At 36.2% G+C, this 24,524-nt stretch overlaps 1 protein-coding gene across 3 annotated transcripts in view; it reads right to left on the bottom strand.

Annotated features, from left to right (window-relative positions):
- Positions 1-14,689: 14,689 nt before the first annotated feature.
- Positions 14,690-24,524, bottom strand: part of PIK3C2G (phosphatidylinositol-4-phosphate 3-kinase catalytic subunit type 2 gamma) — a 398,295-nt gene continuing 388,460 nt past the window's right edge. For all 3 annotated transcript variants that reach the window (XM_032159742.1, XM_058442576.1, XM_032159744.2), the window contains 2 exons: positions 22,740-22,865; positions 14,690-15,226 (listed from right to left, as the gene is read on the bottom strand). In XM_032159742.1, coding sequence (XP_032015633.1) covers positions 15,074-15,226; positions 22,740-22,865 — 279 coding nt within the window. In that variant the 3' untranslated portion in view covers positions 14,690-15,073. The remainder of the gene's footprint in view (positions 15,227-22,739; positions 22,866-24,524) is intronic.

Raw genomic sequence — 24,524 nt, 5'->3', positions numbered from 1 at the left:
TTTTCAAATTTGGATGTCTTTTATTTCCTTTTCTTGCCTAACTGCTCTGGATAGAATATCCAGTACTATGTTGAATGAAAGTGATGAACCTGTTCACCCTTGCCTTGTTCCTGATCTTAGAAGAAAAGCTTTCAGTCTTTCAACATTGAGTATACTATTCATTGTGGGTTTTTCAAATGTGCCTTCTATTATGCTGAGGTAGTTTTCAATCTATGTCTTTTGACTGGAGAGAGTTTAATCCACTTATATTTAAAGTAATTTCTGATATGGATGCACTTCTGTCAGTTTTCTATTTGTTTTCTACATGCCTTATAGCTTTTATAGTCCTAATTTTTATCTTTGCATTACTGTCTTTTTGGGTTTAGTTGATTTTTTTTTGTAGTTAAATATTTTAAGTATTTTCTCATTTCCTTTGGTTTTTATTCTATATGCATTTTCTGTTTGGTTACCATGGGGATTACATTTAGCATGCTAAAGTTATAACTTTCTAATTTGATTTTATAACAACTTCACTTCAATAACATATGAGATTCCGCTCCTTTACAGCCTATACCTCATTTTTCAGTTATTGATGCTTCAAAATTACATCTTTCCACATTGTGGGTCCAGATATATAAACTAATAATTACTTTTAATGCCTTAATGTCTTAAATTATGTAGAAAACAAAATGTGTAGCTACAGACCAAAGTTACAATAATACAAATTTTTATAATTGTTCATGTATTTACCTTTACTGTGGACCTTTACTTCATCACAAAGCCTTTTTTTAAAACTGTGTAATGCTCTTTTATTTCAAAGTGTGAGGCTACCTTTAGTGTTCCCTGCTGGGTAAATCCAGGGTCATAAATTTCCTCAGCTTTTGTTTATCTGGGATAAACAAAATTTATTTCTCCCTCATTTATTAATTTTTTAATTTCTCCCTCAATTTTGTGTTTTTTAAATATTGTACTTAAGAACCTTTACTTTAGGTTTAGAGGTACATGTTCAGTTTGCTATATAGGTAAGTTGCATGTTGCAGGGGTTTGATGTACAGATTATTTCATCAGCCAGGTGATGAGCATAGTGCCTATGCTATCTAGGTTGCATAGCGTAACTACTTAACTCCAATGGGTAGTTTTTCAATCTTCACCCTCCTTGCACTTTCCATCTTCAAGTAGTCCCAGTGTCTGTTGTTCTCATTTTTGTGTCCATGTGTACTCAAGATTTAGCTCCTATTTATATGGGAGAACACACAGTATTGGTTTTCTGTTCCTGCATTAGTTCAGTTAGGATAATGGGATAATGGCCCCCAGCTCCATTCAGGTTTCTGCAAATGATATGATCTTGTTCTTTTTTTATGGATGTGTAGTATTTCATGGTGTATGTGTAATTCACTTTAAAAAATCCAGTACTGTTGATGGGCACATAGGTTGATTCGTATTGTCTTTGCTATTGTGAATATTTCTACAATGGTAGAACAATTTACATTCCTTTGTGTGTGTATCCAATAATGGGATTGCTGGGTCAATGGTAGTTCTAAGTTTTTTGAGAAATCACCAAACTGCTTTCCACAACGGCTGACCTAATTTCATTCCCACCAGCAGTGTATAAGCATCCCCTTTTCTCCACAGCCTCACCAGCATCTGTTATTTTTTGACTTTTTAATAATAGCCTTTCTGACTGGTGTAAGATGGTCTCTCATTGTGGTTTTGGTTTGCATTTTTCTGATTAATAATGTTGAACATTGTTTTATATGCTTGTTTATCCCTCATTTATGAAGGACAGTTTTGCTAGATATAGGATTTATGGTTGACAGTTGTTTTTCTTTTAGCACTTTAAATATATAATCCTATGAAAGGTCCTTTTTATGTGATGTGTCACTTCTCTCTTGCTGCTTTCAAGATTCTCTCTCTCTCTCTCTCTCTTTTTTTTTTAGTTTTGGCAGTAGGATTATAATGTGTCTCGGTATGAGTCTTTTTGAGTTATCTCATTTGGAGTTCATTAAACTTATTGGATGTTTATATTCTTGTATCTCATCATACTTGGAAATATTTGGGGTACTATTTCTTCAAATAATCCCTTTGCCTCTTTCTCTTCTTGTAGAACTCTTACAATGGATATGTTGGTCTGCTTCATAATATCCTACAGGTTGGTTAAGCTCTGCTCACTTTTCTTAAATCTTTATTGCTATTCCCCAGATTCAGTAATTTCCATTGTTCTGTCCTCAAGTTCACCAATTCTTCTAACTGCTCATATATATACCCTTCAATTCTTCTAGTGAATTTTTGTCTTCAGTTGTACTTTTCAGTTCCAGAATTTCATTTTGGCTTCATTTGGGTTTTCTATATTTTTATTGATCTTTTTATTTTGTTTATACTTTGTTTTCTTGATTTTCTTTACATCTTGCTTTACTTCTTTGACTATCAATTGTTTTAAATTCTTTGCCTAGTAAATATTTCATCAGGTCTTTCTGAAGGACAGTTTCTGGTGGTTTATTTTTTCCTTTGAATGAGACATACTTTCCTGTTTGTTGGATGCCTTGTGGTTTTTCTGTTGGAAACTGTATATATGAATCTAATAATATCATGTCTCTGGAAATCAGATTCTTCTCCTTTCCCAGAATTTGCTATATCTGTTCTGTTTTAATTGATATAGGCTTCTCTGTGCCAAGGACCAGCCTGAGGTATAAACCTAAGGTCTTTTCTGGTCATTTCTGAGTCTATACCTTTCTCTGGGCATGCACAGTTACTTTCTAATTTCCTCTATGTATGTGGTTGCTTTTAATTTAATGTCCTAGTCTTTAATGTCTGGCTCTCAAAAGGGGAAAAGGAGAAAAACTAAAGGTGCTGAGGCGCTGGCCCTTTAAAGCCCCCTGGATTTCACTTCAGCTGGAGAGGGAAGGGCTTGCAACAAAGGAGGAGTTGCAACAAAACTTCCCACCTTTGTGTGTGTCTCTGCCTTTGTGATCAGAGCATCAATCAGATAACAGAACACAGATCCCTGATATTTAATGGACAGTATCCTTATGGCTCCTGCTGGTTTCGGCAAGCTGTGTGCAAGCTGATCCAGAAATATGCACAGCTGCTTGCCATGGAGGAGGAGAATGGGGATGGATAGCCACTTCTGAGTTAAGAGCTGAAATTTACCTAAATGTACTGAAATTTACTATCCGGGTCCTCTCCTGGAAGGTGCAAGCAAGCCTTCAATAAGCTCCAAGGTTCCAAAATACTTACCTCAGACAGATTATGTCAGTGTAATTGTTCTCTTGGTGGGGAGATAAATTTTTGGTGCTTCATACTGTGCCATCTTCCCAGAATTCTCTCCAACATTTGTTTTTTACATTTACTTATCTTTGGCGGTGTTCTTTATTTCTCCATGTAAATTTGAGTTAGCCTAGAGTTCTTTTATTTCGGTCCAAAGGACTCCCTTTAGCATTTCTTACAGAGTAAGTCAACTAGCAGTTACTTACTCAGTTTTTGTTTATCTGGGAGAGTCTTAATTTCTCCTTTATTTTAGCATTAGGTGATATACGTAATGCTAAATGACGAGTTAATGGATGCAGCACACCAACATGGCACGTGTATATATATGTAACAAACCTGCACGTTGTGCACATGTACCCTAAAACTTAAAGTGTAATAATAGTAAAAAAAAAAAAAAAAAAAAAGAATGAAGAACTATTCCATAGTAAAGGAGACTAAAGAGGCCTGACACCTAAATGAAATGTGTGATTCTAATGTAGATATCCTTTCACTATAAAATACATTATTGAAACAATTGATAAAACTTGAAGGAAGTCTAAGCATTAAATGATAGTTATGTAATTTCCTGATTTCGATCATGGTATTTTGGATAAGAGAGAGAATATTCTTGTTTATGAAACGTCATCTCTAAGTATGCAGGGATGATAGAGTATCAGGTCAGCCACTTAATCCCAAGTGATTCAGGGAACAAAGAGTTCTTTATCCTCCAGTTACAAGCGTATGGCTGTGGGCATGTTATTTTGTCTTACTACTTTTGTTTCCTCATCTATTGTACGGGGCTAGTGATAGTATCCATCTCTTTGCATTGTTATGAGATTAAATAAGATGGTAAAGGTAAAGTGGTTATTTAGTGCCTTGTTAAAGTTGGCTAGTTTTTGAGTACCTTTATATATTAGCTCCAACTATAACATGAGAATTATGGTTACTATTTATTTTTTACCTTTCTCCTTTTTGGCCCACTTTTAGTGTGTCTTCCCTTCTGCCCTACTGTTTCCTGTCCATGTTGGTTTCCTTTCCATAGCAACTCTTGCCTCTCCAACACAAAGCTTCATGCTCCAAAAAGCACTGAGTCAGACGGCATGAGTTATTCCTTGCTTGATTATAATATCTTCACCAATAGAAAGAGATAATTTGTGTGAAAGGTAAATGTACAAAAAATATACAAAAATCTCATTTTTACAGGTTCCATAATGCAAATTTTTTCCATTCAAATGGAATAATTCACTTTAGAACATTTTCGAAGGTGAATTAGATTCTATTGTAGTAAATACCTAAGCTAAAGTATAGCATTCTCTCCCTTTTTACTTTCCATGAAATAGAATATATAAAACCTTCTAAAAGAATTTATATGCATAACTCAAGCCATCTATTCCAAATACTTAAATTTTAAGTTACATGTCGGTTATGCATGTATGTAATACTGGTACTTTAATGCTATTATTTATTAAGATATTGATTTTCTATAAAAAATTTCTCCTTTATTTTTCAAAAATAGTTTTTGTGAAATATAGATTTCTTGTTTGATGGTCTTTTCTTTTAGCTCTTTGAATATGCCATATGTCTGGCCTCCATGGTCTGTGGTAAGAATCAGCCATTAATCTTATTGAGGATTTCTTGTGCATAATGACTTGCTTCTCTCCTGCTGCTTTTATGATTCTTTGTCTTTTGCTTTTGACAGTTTGATTATAGTGTGTCTCATTGTGAATCTTCTTATGTTTATCCTTGGATGTAATTCATCAAATGAATTGATGTTTTGGACCATTATTTCTTTAAATATTCTTTCTGTCCTTTTATCTTTTTATCTCTCTTATCTTCTGGGATGCCTAATATGCAAATGTTAATATACTTGGTGGATTTCGTAGGTCTCTTAGGATCTGTTGATTTTTCTTTATTCCTTTTGTTCCTCAGATCAGGAAATCTCAATGAACTTACTTTCAAGTTTGCTAATTCTTCCCTCTGTTTGCTCAAGTGTATTGCTGAACTTCTTTTGTGAATTTTTCGTTTCAGTTGTTATAATTTTTTAATCCAGAATTATTTTTGGTTGCTTCATAACATCTGTCTGTTTATTGAAGTTTTCCATTTGAAGTGATATTATTCTAATGGTTCTCTTTAGTTCTTTGTATGTGGTTTCCTTAAGAGCTTTAAGCATATTTAAATAGTTAATTTAAGGTCTGTCTAGTAAGTCCAATAGATGAGCTTCCTTAGGGATAATTTCTACTACTTTCATTTTTTTTTCTGTGTATGGGCCATACTTTCTTATTATTTGCACACTTAATAATTTTTTGTTGAAGACTGAACATTTTGAGTATTATAGAGTGGCAACTCTAGAAATCAGATTCACTTTCTTCCTTAGGGGTTTGTTGTTGCTGCTTATTATAGTAGTTGTTTGTTTAGTGCTTTCTCTGAAGTAATTTTTTAAAAGTATGTATTCATTGTTGTGTCTGAATTCTCTTTTCTGTTAGCTTAGTGGTGGTCAGCTAATGATTTTACAGAGATTTCTTTAAACTACTGGAGCCAACAACAACAAAAAATTAGAAATCTTTCAGCCTTTGCATATGGGCTCTGTGTGAATGTTGAGACATGCCTTCAACCCTCAGCTTGTCACCTTACTACTCTGCTATAGTCTTCATTTGTGCTTTCACAGAGCCTGAGGGTCAGCCAGAGACAAGAGCTCTGGATCTTCTCAGGTATTTTCTGAGTATGATCCCATCCCTGGGCACGTATATGGTCATCTAAATCCCAGGTATTTGTGGAAACTTTTCAGAGCCCTTATCCCCCAAAACATCTAATTTCCCAGTCTTTCACCCCAGGTTTTTCAGTTAGTAAGTTGTTTGTTCCAACTATTATTCCTTGTCCCCAGCAGCAGTGGCAAATACATCTGCCTATAAATATTTCAAACAAATTCTCCCTGGGTAGTCACCTCAGCACTGGTAGAGATTTGAGTTAGATAAAATAAAGACAAACCCTTTGGGCTTGTTTTTTTGGGATTACTAGCCAAGTCAAAACAACCCCAATTCTTTGTAGTCAGAATGAGATCTATTTTACTCTCTGTCATATTAGGACCCTATACAAAAAATGTGAGCTGTTGTCATTAGGGCTGCCTTAAAAAATTGAGCTGGGAGCAGGAGATGGGGCCAGAGAAAGTTTAACACCACACCTCTCTTACTGAAATTTAACTCTCTTTTCTTGATTAAGCATTCATTTTGTTGTTGCAAAATTTGATTGGTTTCAATTGTTCTAATAAAGTTGACTCTGACCGTTTTTGCCTGTATAATTGTGTTTTTGTTGTTGTTGTTGTTGTTGCTGTTGTTTGAGATAGGGTCTTGCTCTGTCACCCAGGCTGGAGTGCAGTGGCATGATCATAGCTCACTGCTAACTTGAACTCCTGCCTCAAGCAATCCTTCCACCTGAGCTTCCCAAGTAGCTGGGACACCAAGTGCATGTAACCATGCCTGGCTATTTTATTTTATTTTATTTTTTTCAGGACAGAGTCTCGCTCTGTCGCCCAGGCTGGAGTCCGGTGGTGTGATCCCGTCTCACTGCAACCTCCGTCTCCTGGGTTCAAGCAATTCTCTGCCTCAGCCTTCCAAGTAGCTGGGATTACAGGCGCCCGCCACCATGCCCAGCTAATTTTTGTATTTTTAGTAGAGACCATCTTGGCCAGGCTGGTCTGGAACTCCTGAGCTCATGATCCACCCGCCTCAGCCTCCTAAAGTGCTGGGATTACAGGCGTGACCCACTGCGCCCAGCCAGCTGGCTAATTTTTTTTAAATGCTTTCTTGGTATAGACAGGGTCTTGCTATGTTGCCCAGGCTGGTCTCAAACTCCTGAGCTCAAATGATGCTTCCTCCTCAACTTCACAAAGTGCTGGGATTGCAGGTGTGAGCCACCTTGCCCAGCATGTTTGCTGTTTTTGTGGAAGAATGGAATTTTAGACTTCCCTACTTCACCATTTTTGCTGATGTCACTCTCCTTTACTGGTATTAACAACTTATATTAGAATTTGTCACAATTGATGAACCAATCTTGATATACTGTTATTAGCTAAAGTCCACTTTAATTAAAATTTACTTACTTTTTACCTAATTCAAATTTACTTAGTTTTTCTGTTTCAGGATCCCATCCAGGGTACCACATTGCTTAGAGTAGTCATGTCTCCTGAAGCTCCTCTTGGCTGTGACAGTTTCTCAGGCATTCTTTGCTTTTGATGATGTTGACAGTTTTCAGGAGTACTAGTAAAGTATTTGGTAGAATGTTGTCAATTGGGATTTGTCAATTCTGATTTTTTTTTTTTTCATGATAAGGTTGGGGCTGTGAGTTTTTGGGAGGAAAACCTCAGAGGTAAAGTGCCACTTTCATCACATCTTGTCAAGGGTACATACTGTCAACATCACTTCCACTGTTGATAGTGACCTTCGTTACCTGCCTGAGGCAGTATTTGTCAGTTTTCGCTACTGTAAAGTTAATGCCCTAATCCTCTTTTCCACACTATATTCTTCAGGATGACGTCACTATGCATAGCTCATATGTAAGGAATGGGTAGCTATGTTCTACCTTTTATCAGGTGCAACAGCTCCATAAATAATTTGGAATTCTGTGTGGACTTTATTTCTTTGTCTCTACTTATTTATTTATTCATTTATAGCAGTGTGGATTCGTGGATAACTATTTTATACTTTAGGCTATAATTTAATGTTACTTACCCAACTTGTCCCAGCTTTGGCCATTGGGAACTCTTTCAGTTGGCTCCTGTGTCTTTGGGAATATTTTTTTCCTTCGGCTGGAGGACCATTGGAAGCAGGTTCTTTACCCGAAGCTGCAGTTGATGTTTCTGATACATTAGAGTCTAGTGATGATTAATATTTTCACCCTATGATCTCCAAAACTCCTTCTCTTCTTAGCTTTTAAATTTCACAAGTCTTTAACAGTATTTTCCTGTTATGGTCTTTTTCTCAACAAGAAACATCAAAAGCCTCTGGTATTTTTTTTTTCTTTTATTGTTTCTGTATACTTTTAAGACTGGTTAGGCTGGGTTTATAACTTTTTATTCAGCTTCTCATATGGGTCTGTTTACTTCTTTATTTCACATAGGGATAACGTTGTTTCCCAGAAATAAGTGTCTTTTTTCTTTTTCCTTTCCCTTCATTCTCTGACCAAAACATTTGTTTTTCCAACTTTCCACTCTCAAAATTGTATCTTGAGAATGTCTCACATTAAGAGAGATGAAGCCAGTGAGTTCGATGTTTGTCACTTATCCCCTGTTCAAACAAGTCTTGATTATCTTGATCCTTATGAGTAGGAAAGTCCCACGTAAAAGATAATCTTATCAGACCAAGAGCTCATCCAGACCAAGTATTCAACTGGAATCATCTTGTCTGATTTCCCTTTAGTAAGTCCTCTCTTTGCTTTACTTTTACCTGGAAAAACAGTTCCACCAATTTCCCAAATATTTTTCCTCAGGGAACACCCGTGGCAATAATTTTGCTCCTTTGGAGTTGACACAGATGCGTTTTCATCCTTTATACCAATTTTCCTGGGATTTCGGTCTGAAATTGGACCAAATTTTCTTAACCATTTGAAAGATCTATCCCAGTTTTGAAGGAGAAGGTGATCTGATTGTTCTTACAAAAATGCCGATACTTTAAGAAGAATTTTAAAAAGCAAGTGTGATTCTAAGTCTTTCCAGGACATCATTATATCTGCTTTCCAAGGCTTTTCCTTTTTTTATCTGATAGCTTTTTTTTTTTTTTTTTTAGGTACTAGCCTTTCTTTTGGAAATGGCAACAACTAAAATGTATTGCTCTTTTCTATTAGCTTCTTCAAGAGAAGTTGGACCTGAGTATATTAACTTTTTAACTTTATAGTTATCTCTTCCGGCTACTAGCATTTCATTTCCCCTTCATATCTGCCCAGTCTGTGTTTTGAGATCCCAATATTTCTTTTAAGGCAGTATCTTTCTCATTACTACTCAGTTTGACACATTCTATTTTATTTTCCTTCTTCCACTACTGTTGCTCTGATCCTAAGAAACCATCAGAAAATGAGGCTCTTTTTTAAGCTACTCAGGTTATTTCTTGATTCTTGGGGTAAATTGGAATCATGGAGCCAGAAGGCTGGCAGGTATAGTCCTTTAAATTGCTTTCTCAATTTTGGGGCATGCAATAATCTCAGTCACTTATTTCTGAACCTCAGCCTAGGAAAAGGGCATTTTCTCTTTATATAAAGAGTTCCTATATTTTGCTTTATATGTTAATAAAATCCACTTCCCTCCTATGATTGCAACTGTAGTTTGAATCTCTGAACTCTAATAATGAGTGTCTTTCCGTTAATTATTAAACTCAGAGAATAGCATGCACACATACAAAGGAACATAATTTGGTGAAGTTTAGGTAATAGGTCTGGAGTTAAGAATTTTAAGCTACAAATTTACTAGAGCTTGTAACACATTTTGAATTCAGTCACTGTTCAAATATCAGGCCTGGCAGGTGAGACTTGGCCAAGAAGCCCACTGCATTGAGAGTATTCAAGATTTTGTGCTAGGAAATAATATATACATAAATTTGTAATATTTGTGTTATATCATGAGAGTCCAAGTTGCTGAAAAATTGCTCTTGTCACTGGAATTTTTCCTGTGTAATATCAAATCTTCACTTTTGGCATGGGTAATATGTGACTAATGACGGCTTCTCAATAATCCATTTCCTCTGGGAATCAACTCCTGACCCAAACCATGCTGCCAATGCTGGGAGTGGGTCTCTGCTACTGCAACCAGTTTATTTTATGATATTAGTAGCCAGGCAATGATCTATAACCTCATTTATTTTTTTCTAGCCTGTGCTTTTTGAGATGTCTTAGTTTCTGCAGAAGTTTCGAGGAGACTTTAAGGATAAGAATGATAGGTAGGGGTTTGAGGGGGTGACTGTGTGTCCAAAGCTTCCAGCTCCCTCATCTTCACTTAGCCTAAAATCAGTCTCTCTCTCTCTGTGTGTGTGTGTGTGAGATAGAATATGTATATTCTGAACATATATATATATATATATATGTTCAATGTAAGATTTCATTTGAATAGAAAGATATGTTGCTATGAGACAATTGAATGTTATTACTCTCTAGAGACATAATAATTCTTTCTTTCCCACCTCATTAGGCTTCTAGTAGGGAACAAATAAAATATAAATATAAAAAGCCTAAAGGAACTTTGCAACATTGTATGAATGTGAGTGAAGACTGGGGACTTGCTTTTCTTGTACTGGTGTGCCATTCTATCATTTGTTTAGGTAATAATTTACACATTTTAAAAAACATTGTGCCAAGTATTTGTGGGGCTAGGACAACACAACAGATGATGACCCAATATATTAGTTAGCTAGGACCGCTGTCACAAAGCATCACACACCAAGTGGCTTAAGCAACAGTATTTTTCCCCCACAGCTTTGGAGGCTGTAAGTCCAAGATCAATGGTTGGTTCCTTGTGAGGGCTGGTAGGGAGAATCTCTGCCATGCCTCTTTTGCAGTTTGCAGTGGTTTTCTGGCAATCTTTAGCATTCCTTGACTTGTAGATGCATCACTCTAATCTCCACCTTCATGTTTATATGACATTTTCCTTCTGTGCAGATCTGAAACCTCATTTCTCCCTTTCATAAGTATATCAATCATATACTTATATGTGACTGGTATATGGGACTGGTGAATTAGGGGACAACCTCACTCCATATGACCTCATCTTAAATAATTACATCTTTAGTAACCTTTTTTCTTTTTCCCAAATAAGTTCACATTCTGAGGTACCTGGGGTTAGGACTTCAACATATCAATTTTGGGGAGTACATGATTTAGCCATAATACTCACATATCATCTGCCTAACTTTAAAAGTTATACATAAAACTAACAAACTAACAAAGAAAATATGTTTTATTCTCCTCCAATAATAAATATACTTTTTTAAACACCTGGAGAGATGAGCTTTTTGGAATCCTTAGAGATCCCTGCTGAGTTATGATGGAATGGAAAGAGCTGGTCCTTATCCTCAAACTCCTTCATGCCCTGCTATTTATTCCTGCCCCTGGCTCCATCCTGCCCTGTGGTCACCTCATGCACATGTCTGTGAACAATCAACTGGCACATTCCAGCGACATTCATATACCCTGAAAGGAGCCTTCCCTTGGTTATCCTTGGAGCCCAGGCATTGCTCCCATTGGTGGTGAGTCTGACTTCAGATGAACGGATCTAGAGGAAAGGCCTTCAAAGGCTGTTCAGGTGGGAAGTTCCAGGGTCCTTAGGTACCTAGACTGTGGTCTAGGATGAGAGCTTTGGGTGTTTCTGAGTCACAACTAGAGAAGGCAGGGTTCTTTATGGTGAGGACACCAGGGCAAGAACTTCTCTTGCCTGGATCTAAGTCTGTACTGTCAGTGAACTAAACTTCCTGATAGTCTTATGGCTAATTGCCTAGTGAAGGGAGACAAAGCATAAATAATAAGCAAAATACGTAAGTAAATTATATAAAATGTTCAAAGGTGATAAGTGCATAAGATAAAAGTGGTGTAGAGTAGGAAAGATCTGGTGTGTTTCCAGGGACAAGGCAGCTTGCAACATCTCACATAGGGTGTTCAAGTTAGGCCCGGCAGAGATGGAGACATCTGAGCAGGATTTGAGAGAGGTGAGGGAGCTAGGGAAATGGATACAGGGCACAAAGGCACATTTTGAGAAGAAGGAGTTGGCTGATCAAAGATCCCAGGGATGAAGCGTGCCTGGAGTGTCCAGGAGACAGAAGGGAGGCCAGTGTTGATTGAATGTTATAAGCATAGAAGGATATAATAAGAGTTAAAATCAGAGAGATGAGGATGGGAGGTCAGATCACATAGGGCCTTTTAGGTTATTTTAAAGGCTTGGGCTTTTACTCTGAGATTAGAAGCCCCTGCAGAGTTTTGAATGGAAGAATGATCTAACCATTCCCATTGCTGTGTTGAGAATAGAATATAAGGAGCAGAGTAAGCATAGAAAGGAGGAGACTGTTTAGAAGGCAATTATATAATCCAGGCCAAGGATGAGAGCAGTAAGTTGGACCAGAGTATTTTCAGGTGGAGAGTGATAAGTGGTTGGTGATTCGATTTGGGAAATATTCTGAAGGTGGAGCCAACAGGACTTCCTGATGGACTGGAATATATGTATATATATATACACACACACACACAAACACACACACACACACACACACATATTTATACTCCAGTTTTGTAAATATTAGGTATTTCATGTATTTCAAATGAGCCCATATCAGCTCTCATATCAAGCACTCAAAATTTTCAGTAAATAAATGTATAGACTTTTATGTGTTTATATGTTTATGTAAATGAGCATACAAAATAGCTTAATTTTTTTTCATACACAGGAATACATTTAATTAGCAAGGGTTTACATTTTTTCAGTAATTTGAATGGCAAAGATTTAAAAAAAATTCCTATATAATTCTCTTAATAAATGTGTGTGTATACACAGACACACACACACACACACACACTCTCTCTCTATATATATATATAGAGAGAGAGAGAGAGAAAGAGAGAGAAATTTGGGTTAGCTTCAAGTTTTTTGCTCTTAACAACTGAATGATGGATTTGACATCAACTAGGAGGGGAAAGGATGTGGATAAAACAGGTCTGGGGGAAAAGAACCCTAATATTTTCCCTGATCCCTGTGTACTTTTGGAGATACTGAGTTTGGGATATTTATTAGCAATTCAAGGGGATATTGAGTTGGCAATTTGTTACTCATCTCTGGAATCTGGGAGGTATTCTGGGCTGGAGTTATAAAACTGGGAATCATCAGTATTCAGATGATATATAAAGCCTTGAGAGATGAGATCATTAAAGGAGTTAAGCTTGATGGGAAAGGGGAGCAAGGGGTGAGCCCTGGTACACTGCAGCACTGGAGGTGGCGGAGAGCAGCATGCTCCCACACAGAAGACTAAGAAGGAGAGACAAAAAGGAAACGAAGCTAAACTAAACTATAACTAAAAGGAAGCACAAGAGGATGTCTGGTATTGGAAGCCAAATGAAGAAAATATATCCAGGAAGATAGAGTTACTCATTGTATCCAATACTGTTGACAAGTAAATCAGAATAGTTCTGAAAAATAACCTTTGGATTTAGCTAACTGGAGGTCAATAGTGATCTTGACTAAAGTAGTTTCATTGGAATGGTGGGAGCAAATACCTGCTTGTAATGGCTCTAAGAGAAAATTGGAGGTGAGAAACCGGAGGCAGTAAAGACAACCATTTTGAAGAGTTTTGCTGCAAAGAGGAGCAGGGTAGTGGGTCAGCATTTGGCAGGGAAGTGAGGTAACAAGAAAGTTTTAACTTTTTGGTGGGAGACATAACATCATGGTTGCATGGTGTCCAGAATTATCCAGTAGACAGTAAAGAAACGATGATTTGAGTAGAAGAGGATTTCAGTAGCAATGTTTTGGAGTAGGTCAGAGGAGACGGGATCAAATGTACAAATTGGGAGACTGGTTTGGGATAGGAGCATGGGTAGTTCTTCTCTGGTGATAAGCAGAGAGGTGGAACATGGAATTGCTTACCTGGATAGATGCAGTCGTGGAAATCTGTGGCGGTTTCTTTTGACTGATTCTAATTTTTAAGTGATGTAGGAAACAATGCCATCAGCCAAGAGTGAGGATTAGGGGAGGAGGTGCTGAGGTTTCAGCAGAGAGAAGGGTGTATAATTGTCCAGCAGAAACGGAGAATAATGGACTAAGAACATACATACAGAATTAAGGGCTCACTTGACTTGCATGATCATATATTTCAAATGAGCCCATATCAGCTCATATCACACACTCAAATAATTTTCAACGAATACATTTACATGCTCATGTGATATATAGGAAGTGATGGGAAAAAGCTTAGATTTTTTTTCATTCATACACAGGGAAACATTGAATAAGCAGGGATTTAAATTTTTTCAGTAATTTGAATGGCAAGATTTAAAAAATTTTTTGATTGTTTTAAAGAATGTGGCATAGTGCATTAAATTTTACCCACTGTGCAGGTGGAAATCTGTGGGATTGTTTGCCCTGGTAATGGTGACTATGAAAGTAGGTTCAGAAGTAGGAAAATAATGCGTACAGATAAGAAATTGGATCAGAAGGGAGAGTTTCAGAGTCGGAGATCTTGGAGTCCAGGCATAACCAAGTTTAAATCATGCCTCTGGGTGGGAGAAATCCAGTGACAATGAATTGATTGGTGGTGAAGAGGGTGAAAAACTACAAAGAAGTTTCTTCCAACAATCGAATTTAAGAATTTCAGGATTTATGTTTTGGTTTTCTGATAGAAAATAATATAGCATTCTGCTGAAATATACCAATTCCCTCAATAAGTAAGATTATGAGTAGGTATAAGTATATATAATTTAAATTTTAAAAATTGATTACAGATATACCTAGATCTTGAATTAATTGATGAGGTTTATTTGACTGTCTTTCTTATAAAATACATTAAAAATACTGCTTTTAACTGTAGGCACACAAAACAAATGTAAACCTATGTTTAATTTAAAATATATTAAAATGATTTAATAAAGGTCCTTTATGATTTTACACATGAAATTTCATGCAATCAGTACTTCATTGAAGGAGAAAAGATTATGAAAAAACAATGAAAGCACGAGTAGAAAATAAACAACACAAAAGACTAATTCTTGATTGTTTTCTGTGTCCTTAATATCCTGTGCTGTCTTTGACAACAAAGATGCCTTACTTATGTGATTCAGAGGCCCAGAAGTGAAAAAAATACAAGTAGTTAATGAATAATGCATATGTTCATTGCAGTGGTCAAATTATACTGTTTCCTAATGGATACCATTTTTCTTCACCGAGTGGGACACTACAGAGTCGGATGTTAATTGCTCCCACAAATACAGTTTTACTCTTCACAATAAGCATTAAGACATGTCCTTGGAGCTCGGTGACTTCATCATATACTACCTAAAAAGGGAGAAAATAATGAAAATATAAATCAGAAATGCTTAAATACATCTCTTTTTTGAAAATTGCTTTTAATAAAAAAATTAGCTGCTAATATCTTGTACCCTGGAATAGATAGGTTCATGTCAGACTCTTTTATTTCTAACTTTTATTCTGAAAAGCTAAAGGTTCTGCTAACATAATAGAGTTTAATGACAGGCTATTTTTGTAAGAATCCTAGAATTTACTGATTCCACTAAGAATTGCCCACTCTATATTTAGAAAGATGGTAAATTACTCTCTAGGAAGAAATTTAAATATACTTCACTTTTTATACCCCATAAATATGTACAGCTATTATGTATTCATAAAAATAAAAAGAGAATATCATTCTTCTGTGTTGAAGGTTAATGAGGAAAAGCAGACCATTTTTTTTTTTTCAATTTTAGATTCAGGGGAATAGATGTGCAGGTTTGTACCAGGGGTATATTGCATGATGCTGTGGCTGGGCTTCTAATGGTCATGTTGCCTAAGTAGTGAACATAGTACCCAATAGGTAGTTTTTCTACCCTTGGTCTCCTTCTTCCTTCTTCCCTCTTTTGGAATCCCCAGTCTTTATGGTTCCCATCTTTGTGACCATGATACAGGCCGATTTCTATGATTTCCCTGTGCTACTTAAATGCAGCACAATGATATTTTCTTGTACATATGCAGAAGTAATACTGTGGTTACTTTTATTTATTCAAAATTACTTATTTTTAATTATGAAAATACATGTTCATTAAATAAAATCTGCATGAAACAAAAAAAAATACCAAAAAGGAAGAAAATAATTGGAATTTTCACCATTGGGAGACAATTACAGTTAACATTTTGATGTTCTTTTGGTTTTCTATGTATAATCACTTATTCAGAATCTGACTTGTAATTATGCTGTATATACAGTTTCATGTCTTGTTCTTTTTTTGTGGCTTTTTTTCAAAAGGAATCTGTTCATCTGTCCTTTTATAATGTTCAGGAAGTAAGTTACAGGTCCATCGGCAACCTGCAGTGGTAAAGCAATGTAAAGGCATATAGTACTGCTAAGAAATTAGTTATTTATCATGAAAGGAGGAGAGAACTGAGTGGAAATCTGGCATGGTTACCAGGGAAATGTCTTAGATCACGTTTAGAAAAGGAATTTCATATGCTGCTACAAACTTGCCTGCTTCTTACAGCCAAGTCACAAGATAGAAACTTTCTCAATATATGCCAAGAAGAAGCAGAGGAGACAACTTGAGAGGGCAGCCCTCTGAGTTCACTGGGTGGCCTCCCCTGTGAGCATGGATTTAGTTTCCAGTACTTTGTACGGCATAGGCTTACCTTTCATTACATTATCAATGAAATTCAGTTCCAGATCAATCTGCTAGTGGCTCTGAACAATGATTCACTTACCAAGTAAATAAGTTCAATCAAAGGGCATGAGATACAATATGATATGCGAATGCGGTCTACCCTGATCCATGTGAGTGCTCTTGGCTACCTCTTCTTCCAGAATTTTACTCTCATTCCATGCAGAAAATCATGGTTTAGTTTTCCAGTGTTGCTCATTCACAATGATATTTTCTTGTACATATGCAGGAGTAATACTGTGGTTACTTTTATTTATTCAAAATTACTAGTTTTTTAATTATGAAAATACATGTTCATTAAATAAAATCTGCATGAAACAATTTCCTTTCATCTATTGAGTTTTCCTGGGATAATAAAGGATTTTAAGAGTTGCCTTAAAGAATCTCAGAACCTACCACTGTAGGTTCCACCTACACTGAATTACCACCACTGTAATTCATGTTTTTTAACAACTGGATGCCCCATGCTGCCTGGAAATCTTTCTAGGACTTCAGAGTAAACTCCTTTTCCTTTTCTCTTAGTGAGTATTTTGAGCTGTCTGAACTAGTCTCCATTTTTCTTCCTGCATCATGTTCAGCTGATCAACTCCTCTCTTATTTTACAGAGAAAACAGAGAAAGGAACCCTCAAAGTGTGACTGTATATAATGCAGAAAAATGGGGAAGTCTGGCTAAGGACACTGTGAATTGCCTGAATAAGTCATAAATTGTAAGTTTTTAAAAAACATAACAATAATTTATATTTTCATGAATCTGTTGTCAACTGTGTGTTTTCTCATTTGTATAATGATGATAATAATCCTTACCTTTTAGCATGTTAGGGAGGAAGAAATGACATAATGAATATAAGCCTTGCTACAAAGCCTGGAACATATTAGACACCAGTAAATTATAGCTGAAAAAGATCCGTCAAATACACAAAAAGGAACAGTTGTTTCTTAGTATTTTGCATCAATTGACTGGAGAAAACCCTTCCAGACAGAATTGAGTCTTCTAGGTATTTAGCAAGCTGAAAGGTTCAAGAAACGACTTTAGGAGTTAATTGCTTTTCTGGTTAAAATACAGACATCTGAACTTGCAAAGTTTTTATTACTTAATATATTTTTTCCCTCTGCTTCATTAAGAAAAGTTATTTTCTTAAAAGTGACAGAAGTTTTATAAACCTGTAATCATTGCACATTATAGATGATAAATATCTATTCTAATTGCTTTGGTGCATCCATAATGTTGTTAAATAGTAAGTACTCTTTTTAACTGAGCAAAGAATAATTAGTGGCTAATGTTAGCGAAGTACAGAGATGATTATATTCTTTTTTTTTTTTTTTTTTTTGAGACGGAGTCTCGCTCTGTCGCCCAGGCTGGAGTGCAGTGGCGCGATCTCGGCTCACTGCAAGCTCCGCCTCCCAGGTTCACGCCATTCTCCTGCCTCAGCCTCTCCGAGTAGCTGGGACTACAGGCGCCCGCCACCACACCCGGCTAATTTTGAGATGATTATATTCTTTGAGACTTTTTCGTCAAAGGATTTAATATATATTCTGCATACTCAGAACAAAAAAAAATGGTTCTGGTACATACTCAGAACCAAAAATAAATAGCTCTTTTAATTTCTTTTTCTAATAATTTTTACCTATAGGCATGAGCTAAGTCTTTACTACCTTCTGACAAATAACTAAATGTGTGGGTTTGGAATTGTTACATCTAATAGAAAACACTTAAGGTAATTAATATCTATTAACATATACTGAACATTCCAAGAATTTACTGAACATTAGTTGACACAAGGGTCTAGTAAATAATTCTAAAGTGTATTTTCATGATTGAAATGAGAGAACAATAAGATAGGAACTGAAGTGTCTCTAGTGCTTGTGGGAAGTGGTAGAGGAGGCAGGATAATGAAAGAAAGAGTTCAAAAGTGAGAACAGGAGTACTGCGTGGGTGGAGACAGGAAGGAATAACACAGCATAGTGTAGTGCGGTAACCATGAGCTTTGGAATCAGGCAGTTCTGGGCTTGACATCTAGTTGTGTGACCTCTGGGTCACATTGTCTTCACTTACAAATACAATTTTCATCGTGTTGAAATTGCAATAAGATTATAACACAGATAACAATAACTATAGGTTACTGAGTGTGCCATATACTTGGCATTGTGCTAAGTAATCACTGTATATTCTGCAGGAGATTTTAAGGCATGTAAAATGCATAGAACGTTCCTGTTCTGTTCGTTCTAATTTTCCCTTTATACCTTACAACAGAATAATATATAAGAAAAGGTTACAGTATACAAAATATATTGATTATAAGCATGTAATTCTGTCATAGGGTAGAAATTCTGTATTTCTAATGAATCGTGTGAAAAATGATGGTTTTTAACAAGATGGCAAAAGTAGTGGTGTGGAAAGAGGCTTTGGAGCCCGGAATCCCAGCTCTGCCTCTTCAAGCTGTATGGCAGTTCCCTGAGCACTCACACCCTCAGCCCCAGCCCCATCTTGAGACCAGCCATGCCTATCACTGGGATTTGTACATGACAGGGGTTTTCAGGGAGACTGCTGATGAAGCCTATTGGGGCTCACTCTGCGAAGTGTCAAATAGACAAGCTTGGCCCTGCATCAAAGCCTTAGTATGTGAAGGGTGGAGACTCTGTCACTTGTCTATGTCCCCGACCCAGCCTCTCTCATCTCTGGATATTAAGGAGAAAGAAGGATAGGAATAAAAATAAAAAGAACTATTTTCACAAAAGACTTTGTAAGACATTGGTATGCAATGTAATATCTTCTTTGTACTCCTGTAAGAGATTTATATAAAGAGGAGAGTGAGGTCATCCTCTCCCACTTCAACAACAGTACACAGCTTTTACAGTTTGAGAAATCCCAGCTGTGGTGAGTGGTTGATGCAGCAGTACTCAGTGAGGTGGCGGAAGCGGAGGAAAAGTTTAAAACAAGGTAGATGCCCTGTGATAACTCACTGGGCTCTCTAGTAAGCACTGGGCTTATTGGTAAAGACATCTAGTAAGGTGTTCTTGAGGTTGCACACAAGTGATTGAGGAGTTTGACACAAAGATGGGATCCTACATTGCAACTGAGGGCAAGAGAAAGTAAAATCAGAGTTAACATCTAGTGTGCTTCTTTGCATTTCTTATAAATATTCTTGTTGTGTTGATAAAGACACAGAATGAAAAAAATTAAATTAACCATTGTTGCCTTTTTTTCCTTTTGGCTCTTGGAATTCAACCAGCGTCTTTGCCAGAATTGTTTATATGATTAGAAACCTGTTACTATCCTAATGACTACCACTAAAATCGTCACTTATACACACACTACTTCACATTTTTGCTTGATTGGACTGTGTTCTGATTGGAATTGGCTATGCGTGGACCGTGGTTTTTGAAGCAATTTAAAATGTATCCAAAGTAGAAAGTGTCTATTCATGCGACAAGTATAGATCAATTGAGAAAGATTTGTAGTGATTTTTAATCAGTGGGCTATGGATGTGTGAGGACCTACGTATTGCAAGCCCTCAGAAAAGTTATGTGCACAGCAAGAATTATAAAATAATCTTCCATGAATATATATTTACTACTGTTTTCTTATAACACATAAAGCTTGAAATAAATAAAACACAAGTTTATTTAAATTATTCTGAATTGTTAGTGGTTTCTTGTTATTATATGTTTTCTTATACTGAAAATGCTCACACCTAGCACAGGGTGTGAGAAGTTTCTTGATAGTAGGCATGGAGACTTGTACTCAAAAAGTATGAAAAGAAACAGTGATACGTTGTTGGGAAGTGTACACTTCTCACTGTTGACATCATGACAAATAATAGTGTCAAAATATTTTTCCTTACTAGTTTAGAGAATCTCTCTCTCTCTCTATATATATATATGCAGTATTTACATGAATTTACATTTTACACACACACACACACACACAAAGCGTCACTTATAAAACTGCCCCGAATATTTATTACACATCTTTTTAGAGGTAACTAAGTGTTAAAAGTATTAAAAAGGATAAGACATTTACCCCGCCCTGGAGAAGTTTATGATATACTAGAAGAAAAACCGTGTAGGACTAAAGAAAGGATTATAGGTGTGGTGTGAATCCACGAGGTGACAGTGTTTGCAGAGTTCACATCTGAGGTCAGTCTCAAAGCAGGCAGAGAAGGGCAGAGAGAGGTGAATGGTGGCATGAGTTCTGTCACAAAATCCTAAAGTCCATTCAGGGAATGACAAGCTGTCTGATGTGATCTGAAAATATGGCTAAGTATGGGACAACAAAAAGATTATAAGAACACAAATATTCCCAACTGATTTTTGACAAAGGTGCAAAAGAAATTCAGTGGAGGAAGAACTGTCTTTTCAACAAATAGTGCTGGAATAATTGGTATCCACAGTGGGGAAATAAAGAGCCTTGACTTAAACATCACATTTTGTTAAAAATTTAATCAAAATGGATAATGTACTTAAATGTAAAATGTAAAGCTATACAACTTTTAGAAAAAAATATAAGAGAAAATCTTTGAGACTCAGTGCTACGCAAAGAGTTTCTTAGTTTTGACATCAAAGATACCATCTATAAAAGAAAGAATGAATGGAGGAAAGCCTGGTCTAAAAGTGCCTATGAGACATTCAGATGGAGCTCCCCAGTAATCAGGTAGAAGTGTGAGAGAGTCTGGGCGTGATGGCTCATGTCTGTAATCCCAGCATTTTGTGAGGCTGAGGTGGGAGGATCACCTGAGGTCAGGAGTTCGAGACCAGCCTGACCAACATGGCAAAACCCGTCTCTGCTAAAAATACAAAAATTAGCTGGATGTGGTGGTGGGAGCTTGTAATTCTAGCTACTTGGGTGGCTGAAACAGAAGAATTGCTTGAACCTGGGAGGTGGAGGTTGTGGTGAGCTGAGATTGTGCCACTGCACTCCGGCCTGCTTGACACAGAGTGAGGGGCTCCATCTCAAAAAAAAAAAAAAAAAAAAAGCTTGAGAGAGAAGCCAGGATTTTAGGAGTAAATTCAGATGCAACCTACCTATAGGTTTTAAATAAAACTTTGTGGATCCGTAAGATAATTGTGAGAGTATGTACAGGAAGAGGAGATGAGGGTGGATCATGCGACTTCAGCAAACAATAATACTTTAAGAGAGAGAATAACAATGAAGGAAAATGAGAGAGTAGGTAGAGAAAATGGAAGAGAATTAAGAAAAGGTACAACTCAAAAAGCAAAAGGGAGGTTTTAGGAATGGGGGGTGTGGTCAATAGTGCTGCTGTGTAACCAATCCAGGGACGAGAGCCTGAGGGCTCTTTGGATTTCGCAGTTAGGAGTCTATTGATACCCCTTGAATAATGTACTATCAATAGAGGTCAGAATCCACATTGCAAAGCATTCAAGGGTGAAAGGGAGAGATGAAGGGAAAGCAGGTCATGTGGGTTAGTTTTGGAAAAGTTTGGAGGTGATAGGGAGGGAAAGAAAATTTGCTTAGCAAGCCTGAGTTGGGGAGTCTTTTGTTTTTGTTTTTTAATATTTCTGACTGGAGGATCCTGTGGATGAGACAACCATAAGAAAAGGAACACAAATAAGCAGCTGAGCAAGGTGCAGAGGAGATGGGAAAGGATGGAATCAAGAGAATAAATAAACGTAGGGACTTGCCTTAGAAAGAAGTTAGGGAATTGAATGTTCAGATTGCACATTACAAATAAATTAGCTATTTATAATACACATTAACTTCCATTTGTATTTTGTATTTTTTTTTTTTTAGTTTTTCAAAAGGGATTTTATGAGATTTACTGTTATACCCAAGGTAGTATATGATAAAATTATTAGGTAATGAAAATCAGGTAAAGGAGAATAAGGTTAGAGAAAATAAGATGAAGTCAGGAATAATGTTAGTATGCAAAACAAGTCTTGGGCCCTTGCTGGAGGTTAGCCATAACTTGCAAATTGGTTTATAAGAGCTTTGAAAGCAGTATCTGTATTTTCCAGTGCCCATAGCATCTAGAAGAGTGATCAGCATACTGCGACTACTTTGGAAAATATCTTTCCTTTATGAAATAATGCTGCCAATTACTGCAAATTTTCCATATTTGGTTGTTAAGCTGAAAAATGGTAAGAAAAATACAAAATGACTGGACAAAAGATGACTCATACTTACAATTTCATTGTAAGTGGGGTCTGTACATTTTGGAACAGATTTTGTTTTCCTCCTACGAACTTCACTGGGATATGGTAAAAGATAAAATTCAACATGTGCACTGGGCGCAGAGCCATCTGGGAGATGCTGCAAAGGAAAATGGTTATAAATATTAATGCATGTTGCTATCAAAGAAAACAAATACAGAGCTACTAAATACCCAGACCAAAGGCAGGATCAGGATTTATTACAGTCACTTTGTTGATCTGAAAATAAGAGAAAATCAAAAGAAATTCATCAATGCTAAAAGATAATTCCAAACTACAGTTTAAAAGAGTAAAGCTGGCCATCTTACATTAAGTGTTGTGTCAGAGAACTATATTTAAAGTCCATTACATATAATTTAGTTTTTTGCTGTAAAATCTAAATTTGCATTTTGACAGATATGGTCAAGAGGTAAATATTAGCCACAAGTAGAGACAAAAATGTAAGTGCCTCAGGATGCTGTACACCACTTTTGAAAATTAAAAAATTCAAGTTCAATATATAAAATGAGATGTAGCATTTAATAATATGTATATGTATATTATATAATATCATATTTTAAAATAAAATATAATTAAAGTATTAGAGCTATAACTTTAATATACGTACAAGATTTAAAAATAGTTATAATAATTTTATCATCTAAATTACTCTAAATTATGTTGGACAATCCCTTCGTTCTATGGTGCTCCAAAAGTTGCCTAAGGAGTTGCTGAATAGCATGGCTAAATGGGTGGATCTCTGAACCTCCACTCCCCAGTTCTTCCTTAAACTTTCTCCTCCTCAGCTCCCCATCCTGGCTTCAGAACTTGTTTCCACCTTTTCCATCTTGCCTTCAAATCTGTTATGGATATGTTAATTTCTAAATAGATCATTTGAAGAATGACTCCCCTGTTTCAAAAATTTGGAAACCATCATACTTGAAAGAAATGGATTTTACCTTTGTGATCTTGACCAACCGTAGAGTAAATGGTAGTAAAACTCTGAATGCCTAGTTTTATAAAATGAGAACTATTTGTATAATTTATATTTAAAGCAGATGATTTAAAAGTAAAACTTGAGGAATTAAGTGCTTGTTTTTTTTTTTACTAATTCTACGAAATCAGTAATTTTCAAGAAATACATTTTAATGCTCTGAAATACAGTGATATTCACATGTGAAAAGCCAGTGCACCCCCATACCCAGCTCCATTAGCTTTAATTTCACATGTTTCTTCAGAACTCAAAAAAGCATATAGTAAAGCAAGAAAATATGATATATATTATTATAGGACTAAATTTTATTCAGTTCTAAATTACATATTAAAAATTATATCATTAGACAGTTTTGGTTTTTATTACAATTATTAACAAACAAGATAAAATATATCTGGACACCCTCATTTGTCAATATGTTAAGAATGAGGAACGGTACTTTAGTGGAGCTCAAGGTACACCTCTGCCATTTGATATCCTCCCCCAGGAGGGGGAGCACTGAAATCTATCAACGGTATAATGAAATCTTCAGTGACACAGAAAGAAGTTGCTATTAATATTTGGGAGTAGATTTTTTTTTTTCTTTTTGTGAGAAGAATGAAGTAGTAAAAGTGTTTCTGCTCTGTTTAACTCTGTCTTATCTGTTTTGGAACTTGAGGATATCCTGCCTATAATCCCTAGATACTGCAACTTAGTGAGTAAAACATGTTTCTGGAAATGGATTTTCTGATTGCAAATCTGGGCCCCAAAATTTGCCAGCTATGTGGCTTTAGACAGGTGCGATGG

This window comes from Hylobates moloch, unplaced genomic scaffold, assembly GCF_009828535.3.
Source record: "Hylobates moloch isolate HMO894 unplaced genomic scaffold, HMol_V3 SCAFFOLD_8, whole genome shotgun sequence".
Taxonomy (NCBI): domain Eukaryota; kingdom Metazoa; phylum Chordata; class Mammalia; order Primates; family Hylobatidae; genus Hylobates; species Hylobates moloch.
Note: the sequence above shows the minus strand (reverse complement) of the source record. Positions and strands in the feature narration are given on the sequence as shown.